Here is a 9,089-nt window from a genome sequence, read left to right on the forward strand (position 1 = left end):
ATAGAACGAAGTGGTAGGAAGACATAGTACAGTATGCCAACTAATGGATGACAAAAGACAAATTTAGGCAAGGCAACAATTTCAAAAGACAATATCACATTAAGGATTGTGACCTACAAAACCATCCCCAAACGTACCAATCGATGTCAGTGTGCTCACCATTTGTACAAATAAAGCAAGGTTTGTAGTAAAATTCTGAAGAAAAAAATGCCCAGATTGGTAAAAAAATTGCTCGAACTCCATCCTTTAAAATGGCAAATTTATTTTGATGTTCATCTGCAATAAAAGAATCCGAGCAAGATGCAATTTATCTCTGAAACTAAATAACCGTATGTAGGTACACGTCCAATCACAAAGAACATTAACTTGTGGAATCTACATAATAAACTAAGACCAAATACCTTGTGCAAAAAAGAAAAGACAAAACGTGCAGATGATTTTGCAGATTGCGTGTTCAAGAATGTAGGAAATCTAAGGGGGCTCACTTCCTTCTGAAACAATGAATTCGTCTTCTCTGAGGAGCTGCCGAGAAAGGAATGTATGGTTATACGAGCTGCAATGACGAAGATAAAAGTATTTGCTACATAAGTACTGACGTTGATACCAAGGAAATACTAACCATCAGTATGATTTTGCATCTCAGTTGTGTCTTAATAATTGTCCACATCATTTTTTCCACCATTAACAACTTTTCCAAATGCCGTATGTGGAAGCTGATGGAGCATCACATCCATTTAGAAAAACTGTGCAAAAGAGCATGACAGAGCATTAAGAAACCCTTGCGTATATAGCATCGTGTTTAGTTCATACTTATTCCAAATTAAGTTTTACAATTTAAACCGCAATCTGCCTATGCCCGCGGTTAAAAAATGTACTTATATATAAAAAATTCTTCTAAGACATAGTACTATTGTTTACCACTGAACTACGCAAATAGTGATCTTTTAGGCTTATAGATAGAAGACATACTTCCAATGATGTTTAATAGTAAAGAAATAAGGATTACTTACATTTGGTTATGCACGGCCAACAGGGAGATAACATGCATGCCGCTGCAGCAAATAGAAATCTAACTGCCATCAACACATCTAAAGAAGCCCACTTGAACATGAAAATCTTTTCAAATACCTAGATAATAGATAAATGCATGAACTAAGGTACGATCATGATAATAGTTGGCAACAGGACATGGGTAGATTAAAATCAAAACTCTCTTCTTTTACGACGACATATTGTTCTGCAATTAGCAAACCGCAAGAAGACAATCAATTGCCATCTAATGCTAAAGAACTGTACTGGACCAGGGATGAGTCAGATGAACAAACCTTGCACTCCCAAGATTTGAAATTGCCTGGCTCATCCCCCTGCAGCCCCTCTCCGTTCACCAAGCGACCTGTTGAATTAGGTCTCTGCTATTACAGAAATCCAGTGAAAAAACAAAAGGTGTCAAATAATATACTTGGTGACGTGGTGAGATTGTATTCAGGATGCAAAAGCTACATGATCAGCTAGCAGATTTAATTTACAACACGCAAAGAACCTTTGAGTAATTGAAACAAATTTCAAACTTGTATAACAATCCGACATTAAAGTATTCCTTATTTCTTTACTCAAATCTTGAAGTGTTGGATCATCACAATCAACATATTGGTGAGACACCATCCAAATCATCAAAGGAATCAGGAATATAACAGAGGACAGGAGATGAGAGGTGAGATACCTTACTGCTCGGGGAAGCCGCGGACAGAGGAGAGGAGGAGCAATATCAGCAAGCTTACGCCGGAGAACAGCGCCGTTGGCGAGCTCGGGGGAGGGGGCACCGGCTGCTCCTCCTCGTTCTTGGGGGAGGGGAGGCGAGCGGGAGGAGGGGACGCGCCGAGGTCGGAGGCAGAGGCGAACCAGCAACGGTGAAGGCAAAGAGGAAAGGTCGCCCATCTGCTACGGGCGAGATCCTGTCGATCACCGGATCCTCGCGCACGTCGCCTCGGATCGAGGCCGGATGCCTTGCCTCCGGTCGATCCCCTCCGGCGCCGGATCACTCGCAAGCCTCGCCTCAGATTGACTCCCAGCCACGCCGGAATCCCTCGCGAGGCTCGCGTAGGGCTGGATGGAGGAAGACCTTCGCGTCCGCGCATCCTTCGTCGATCCCTCGAAGCCCACGCGGTAGAATGGGCTGGCCGACGGCCTAGTACACCAGAGGCATTGGTTTCGGCCTCTGGAGCAGAAGCCCACAGGACAGCTGGGCCAGATTTCACGCATTGCGGGACAGATTGCTTTGGGCAGCAAATCTGACGGCCAGGAACGATCGGATCACGAAAACGAACGGCTGAAAACGCTAATCGCTGAGAGGGCTCCCTTTAGATGCGGTTATGCTGTCCTTAATTTCGCTAGCACACGAGCTGCTTGATTACAAGAACGTAAACAATGTTTAAAGATAACCTTTTCAATTGAAGAGACTATATCCACATACTCCGCAAACACTGCCGCTGCTTCGTCCCAATATTATGCATGACTAGTGCAAAAGTTAATAACTTAGAGAGAGTCAGATTCCGCCTCTATCCGATTAAAGCCAAAAGAATTAGTAGTGATTGCATCAGCTGTGATAGGAATAAATTTGCATTGACATGCGATGAAATTTCTCCTTCCATCTTGAAGAACAACCGATGTTGCCCCATTCCTTCATCTGCAAAAAACGCTGCATCCACATTTAGTTTGGTGAATCCCGGATATGCTTTTGATCATTTTGTTTGAGACAGCTCCAATGCCCTAGTAGATGATGATTGGAAATTCCAAATGATTGAAAGAATTGAGATTGTCCGGAATTAGTTGTGTTAAGTTTTTTTTGTGTGTGTACGATTTGGGGTACGCCGCCCTGACAGCACACCTAGCGGTTCCGTGCCGCGAACGCCTCCTGGTCGTGCACCGGAGACGCACCCGAGCCGTCCGTACCAGAATATCCGACCACGATACCCCGATCAGACGGCCTGCAGCGAACCAAACACTTTTCCGGACTTTTCTGACGGCCAGATCAAACATCTGGGTCGTTCAACTGAAGCATACCCACAGATCGGACGGCCGAAAAAGGAGCCCACCTATTCCGGGGCTGCTATAAATCCGAGGAGGCCGTCTCCCCCCCCCCCCACCCCCTCTCGCCGTCCGCCGCTACTCCCCTGCCTCCCCCAGAGCTCGTTAGGGTTTTCTCTTTTTTCGGGGGAGAAATCTCAAGAGGCGGCACCATGCTCGTGTACCAGGACAAGCTTTCCGGTTCGTCCCCCCGCCACTCTGTATTTCCCCCCGGTTTTCGCGTCCTTTCAACTTGTTTCGAGGGAATCGGGCTTCTACTTGCTAGAAGCTAGATCTCATCGCTTTCGGACTAGCTAGATCTGATCGCTTTCGTGAATCGGTTGTTTAGTCGTCGGTTGCTAATGCGGACTGGCTAACTGGTAACCGGGATTCGCTCGCTAATCGTTAGATCTTCGTGCAGTCTGGGGTTAGGACTTGGTTTTATCTATGTGTTCATGCGTTCCTACGATGGATTTTACTGAATATGCTGTGTTTGATGTGTCGCAGGCGACGAGCTTCTGTCGGATTCGTTCCCGTACAGGGAGCTGGAGAACGGCGTGCTCTGGGAAGTCGATGGCCACGTAAGCGTTATATTCTCAGCTGCTCTGTGTGCGGTGCTTGGTTAGGTTACCTTGGTAGATCACGTGCTAGTTGGTTAATTCGACCTCGTCAATTTTGTCTCACAAAACACAGATCTGAATGAGCACCTTTCATTTAGGCATGGGATAGATCGATGACTGTTTTATTATCACATGAGTTATCCAGTTACCAGGCTTGTATCTGCTTTCATGGCGTGTGAGTCCTTGTTATATTGTGCAGCGTTGACACTTCTAATGTTAAAATTAAGCATGTTTGTATACTCTATTGGGGTCAGAGGTTTGGATTGATTGGTATGTTTTTTCTACACTAGCAAAAAAGATTACTACTGCTTGGTCTGTGGATATGCAGCACACATGATTATCAACCGTTCATATCTAAAGCACTCACACTGCACATACACACATGATTTATCAACTGTTCATATCTAAATCTCTCACACTGCACATTACTTTTCTTTGTGCTAACATTGTTCAGATGTTTTAGTTTATTTGACCTGTATGGTTTTGAATGCTTGTAGTGGGTCGTTCAAGGAGCAGTTGATGTGGACATTGGAGCCAATCCCTCTGCTGAGGGTGGTGGTGATGATGAGGGTGTTGATGACCAGGCCGTGAAGGTGGTTGACATTGTTGACACCTTCCGTCTTCAGGTTGCTTGCTCTTTTTGATGCTCTTGACCTATCTACTTTTTATGCACTTGATGATAGTGCTAAGCCCTCATTACCTTTTGCAGGAGCAACCTGCTTTTGACAAGAAGCAGTTTATCTCTCACATGAAGCGCTACATCAAGAGCCTCTCTGCCAAGCTTGAAGGGGATGACCTAGATGCTTTCAAGAAGAATGTTGAGTCTGCCACAAAGTATCTTCTTAGCAAGCTCAAGGACCTTCAGTTGTAAGTTCTCTCTTTGCCTTGCTCAAAAGTGCAGGCACTGTCTATCATTGATCTGTCCAGACACGTTAGTACTTTATTACTTTGGTATTTTAGATACTGGTAATTTATTCTATTGAAGTTAAATCAGTGACCGAATTTTTTTATATTTTTGGGAAGGTAGTAATAATCTATCCATTCAACTTACGCAAGTTCTAAAACTGGTGTTTCAGCTTTGTTGGCGAGAGCATGCATGATGATGGCGGCGTGGTGTTCGCCTACTACAAGGAGGGAGCTGCTGATCCAACTTTCCTGTACTTTGCACATGGGCTGAAAGAGGTCAAGTGCTAATCGCACTGTATGCTAAAATCTATGCGGTCGTCAGTAATTTTGCTCTTATCTATGGTTGTCAGTCGACTCTCCAATGTTGGTGTCAGTAACTGTCAGATGTTGAGTGTCTTGAAAACTTTCTGATAATTGTGGGATTTGCTTTGTAATGGTAATCGTGAAATTGGTGTGGTTGTGTTTTGGTTGAATCAAGAGATTTTGCCCTGTTATTCTATCGGATTATCTTGTGTCTTTTGTATTTGGTCATTTTGACGTAACACAGTAAATGCAACGTTGAGCAAAGCAAAATGATCAATCATCGTTTGATAATATCATTTGAAATCAAGAACAAAATGATGAGTTTCACTTAATTAATGTGTAATAATATCAACGTGCACATAGGCTGTGCTTGAATTGGGAGATCTAAAGATCCAAATCAATCCTGCTTATCCATACTTACAGCTCCGACAGCCCATACTCCAATGTTTAGCGCTAATTGTAATTATCAGGGGCACTGTACTTCAAGAGTGTAACCTCCTATCTCAGCTTCTTCATGGCACTGTACTTCAAGAGTGTAACCTCCTATCTCAGCTTCTTCATCCATTATATACAAGGGGGAAATATCAGGTGCTCCCAGTGCTTCCCGTGCTCCAGCTTTAAATAATAATAATCAACTTTAGTGTTTCAATTTTTTAAAAATAATAAATATAAATGTTCACAAGGAATGTGACTACAATTCCTAAAAATTTTAGGTCTAGACTCCAAATGCACATAGAGAAAAAAAGGAGTAAAATTTAGCACATTTGATACTACTCATATATGAGTTTGTCTTTTTTGTTTTTCAATGTACATTTTGAGTTTGGACCTGGAATTTTTAGAGGTTGCAGTCACATTCCTTATGAACATTCATATATTTTTTTAGAATTTTTGAAACATTTGAAATTGATGTTCTGAAATTGGAGCATGGAGCACCCCGGGTGGAGCACAATATTCCCCTATAGAAGGGATGACATCTCTCTCCCTCTCAATCCCTTCTTTGTGTTGTTTATTTTTGGATAATATGAAAAGTTGTATATTTACAACTAGGGACAGGATTATTCATATTTTTTCATTTATATTGCAATAGAGCTTTCAGTGGTTCTTCTACATGATTGTATCCGCCATACTCCCAAAATACTTTGTTCCCCTGAAGGACATCATTAAGAAGTCATATAAAGATAACAACGGATGGGTATATTATTTGTAGAACATCATAAGTGCAGCAATTCGGTGCTCAGGCTCATCTGCACCCGACCAGGAAAATATTCGAAAAAATACTAGAAAAATTTAAAAAATTCTATTTTTTTCCATGGTAGACAATTTATTGCGTGAAGTTCGCTTTAAATATTAGCTCATTTGGACATTTGAATAACTCTCAGCAAAAAAGACAAATCAAATCAAAACAGTACGTGAATAGTAAACTGTTTATAGACCCTGAATTTGTCTTTTTTGCCAAGAGTTGCTCAGCCGTGCTCATTTGAAAATTGGGTCCGACCTCACGCACCAAATTGTCTACCATGAGAATTTTTTTTGAATTTTTTTGAATTTTTCTAGTATTTGTTTTGAATTTTTGATTTAACACGGGTGCAGATGAGCCCGGGCTCAGAAAGGGATTGCCTTCTCTGTGGTAAACAAATCCAGCTACAATAACTGCAAATGTGAGTTTCTTAAATTTGTGAAGACGATGTTTTTGAAGAATTGATGTAGAAATTTGTTTGCAACATCATCTACTTTCCGTACTTGTTTATTGGCCTAGAGAATCCATATGTGCGGGTTGGATTGCCAATTTATTCTTTGTTTCATGATAACAACCGCTTCTCATATGCTCGCTCTATAAACTAATATAAAATCGTTTAGATCACTAAAGTAGTGATCTAAACAATCTTATATTGGTTTACAGAGGAAGTAGCATACATCTAAGCTCCGAGATCGATTTTCCATGCATGATGGTTTGAAGCACCAATCACTGTACTACCTTTTGTGTTTATGTATGTTTTTTCCGAAGAATCACATATGCTTTGAGCCGAGTTGGGGGAAAGGCTGGAAATCACTTGGAACTTAGAGGAGGTGTGGCATGTGTTCATACATATTGCTCAACAGAACTTTGCTCTATCACTGTATTATAACACTGAAAATTAATTTGTGTTTTTGATTAATGTATCTACAAAAGTTTACGAGTGAGTATCTACAACTATTTATCATTGATCTGATATACATACATTAAGCATTGCGAGTTTTTGAAGTGCATTGAAACATGGGTTGCCCCTGTTGATTACATTTTCTAATTTCCTTGGGGTTCCTTCTCCATCAAGCTGAGGTAATGCTGCTCTTGCTTGTATTACATGGTTTTAGAAGGCACCATATTTGCAAGACAGGGTTCGACAAAAATAGCAGAATCCCATTCTTCACTTCATTTTGTACATCATTGCTATCATTGTTGTAATCTGTTCACCTAAATTTACTGAACTAGATTTGGAATCATTAGTACACATGTCTGATGCTCAAAACGAAAAGGAGATGTATATTGTAATTGATATTGATGTGCTATATTGGAGTTTATGTTTGGCAAGTTAAGTATATTTTCCACTAAAATATTACATCTCTTAATTCCAATAATTTGTTGGTGTAGGTTGAGCATGGCTGTTTGTGGTCCCGTCTGCGTCCAGGTAAAGCTTAGTTTGATAATGGCGGAGCCAAGGCATGGCGCATGCCAAGTATGACATGTGTAGTTTGGCATGCTAAGGTAATATGCCTTTTCAACCGTTGCTGCGCATGCCCATTCGGTTATTACCTAAGTTGATGCTTATATTATTAAGCATTGACCTTTCAGCCAAAGATGAATATGGTTAAAAAAAATAGAGTGCATTAACTCTTGCTTAAATTTGTTCAGATACTATTAGATGACAATACTTCTGTAAAGTTTTCACTGCTCATTTACATATTTTCAAGTATATGACAAAACTGAAGCTTAGATTTTTTTGGGGGCAACTGAAGCTGGGGTTTAGACTATATTCTTCATGCATATATGAAAGAATTGGACATGATATAGACTGCATTACTCATCTCCTTTAAATACACATCACTTCCTTTTTCTCTGTTTTTGTTCTATAGCCAGCATTGGTAGTGACATGAGATAGTATAGAGCATGCGATGTGCTGCTGGCATGTACATTTTTCCTTACTATTCGCCACCTAATTTGTAGTCTATTTTATATTAATCTATTATAAATTGATATTTAAGATTTAATTAAGCTGATCAAAATGTGCTTACTAGAATTAGTTGTTTGCTCTCAAAGTCAAGTGCATAAAGCAGATGATTTTAATGTGAGGATTGTTGATCATGATGTGCTTACTGATTTCCTCTGTTCATTTTAGCACTACAACTGACTAGTAAGGTACACGTGCATTGCACGCATGAGATTTGACAACCAAATTATGAATAAATACCACACTCTAGCATGTAAGCTTTGAGACATATATGCATGATGTAGATGTTCATTTAATTCTTTTAGTTCATCTCATTCAAAATCAATTAGTTTTTATAAAAAAAGTTAATATATTTTAAGATTCATGGAATTGTGCGTTGTAAAGTATAAAGTAAAAACAAATAACGACAATTCATCTAGAAAAAAAGTTTGGACAATTATGATACGAAAGATTCTAGAACAAAGAAGAAATGCTTATGTTTTGAGGTTTGCGCATTATGCTTAAGTTCAACCATGGAGTCTTCAAAATTATTCGCACACTATATAGGGATATAGATTATGGCCTACGTACATGGTGAAAGGTTTTATCAATTAATAGATAGTTTGTGATGGGATGCATGCTCACCACAACCAGTTCTTCCATGGCCACCCTGGCTCCGCCAAACTCTTTTAGGTTCGCCTCTTGCTACCCATCTAGCTACTCCACATTGGATGTTATTATTGTGGTTAGTCCTTAACTGATACTCCCTCTGTAAACTAATATAAGAGCGTTTAGATCACTACTTTAGTATTCTAAACGCTCTTGTATTAGTTTACGGAGGGAGTAGAACCTGGAGTGTTAATGCAGTTACTCCATGGACTACTTTGCACCGAAACATTTCTTTCAAAAAATTATCCACGTTATCTTTGTTCTAGCGTACTACCTTTTATCAGCATGCTCCAGTGCCTACAAATTATTCCCTCTCAATGCTACCACAATTAGTGCCAACTTG

The 9,089-nt window shown here is 40.3% G+C and overlaps 1 protein-coding gene and 1 long non-coding RNA gene across 7 annotated transcripts; one reads left to right on the forward strand and one right to left on the reverse strand.

Moving 5' to 3' along the window:
• Positions 1–245: 245 nt before the first annotated feature.
• On the reverse strand, positions 246–2,151 carry LOC125551327 (uncharacterized). Of its 6 annotated transcripts, XR_015600648.1 has the most exons (6): positions 1,721–2,147; positions 1,326–1,409; positions 1,011–1,052; positions 620–743; positions 402–522; positions 246–276 (listed from the first exon to the last, which is right to left on the reverse strand). It is a non-coding gene; the product is annotated as an uncharacterized LOC125551327 (long non-coding RNA). The 6 variants fall into 6 exon arrangements; XR_007302440.2 differs by having other exon boundaries at positions 246–522; positions 1,011–1,237; positions 1,721–2,151; XR_015600649.1 differs by having other exon boundaries at positions 246–522; positions 1,326–1,412; positions 1,721–2,149.
• A 963-nt stretch (positions 2,152–3,114) lies between these two features.
• Positions 3,115–5,088, forward strand: LOC125551326 (translationally-controlled tumor protein homolog). The gene is made up of 5 exons (XM_048714513.2): positions 3,115–3,264; positions 3,571–3,644; positions 4,181–4,309; positions 4,393–4,550; positions 4,760–5,088. Exons 1-5 carry the CDS (start codon positions 3,237–3,239, stop codon positions 4,875–4,877), a joined length of 507 nt encoding a protein of 168 aa, XP_048570470.2. The 5' UTR covers positions 3,115–3,236; the 3' UTR covers positions 4,878–5,088.
• The last annotated feature ends 4,001 nt before the right edge of the window (positions 5,089–9,089 follow it).

This window comes from Triticum urartu, chromosome 4A (genome assembly GCF_056163025.1).
Source record: "Triticum urartu cultivar PI428250 chromosome 4A, HENAU_Tu73, whole genome shotgun sequence".
NCBI classification, from domain to species: domain Eukaryota; kingdom Viridiplantae; phylum Streptophyta; class Magnoliopsida; order Poales; family Poaceae; genus Triticum; species Triticum urartu.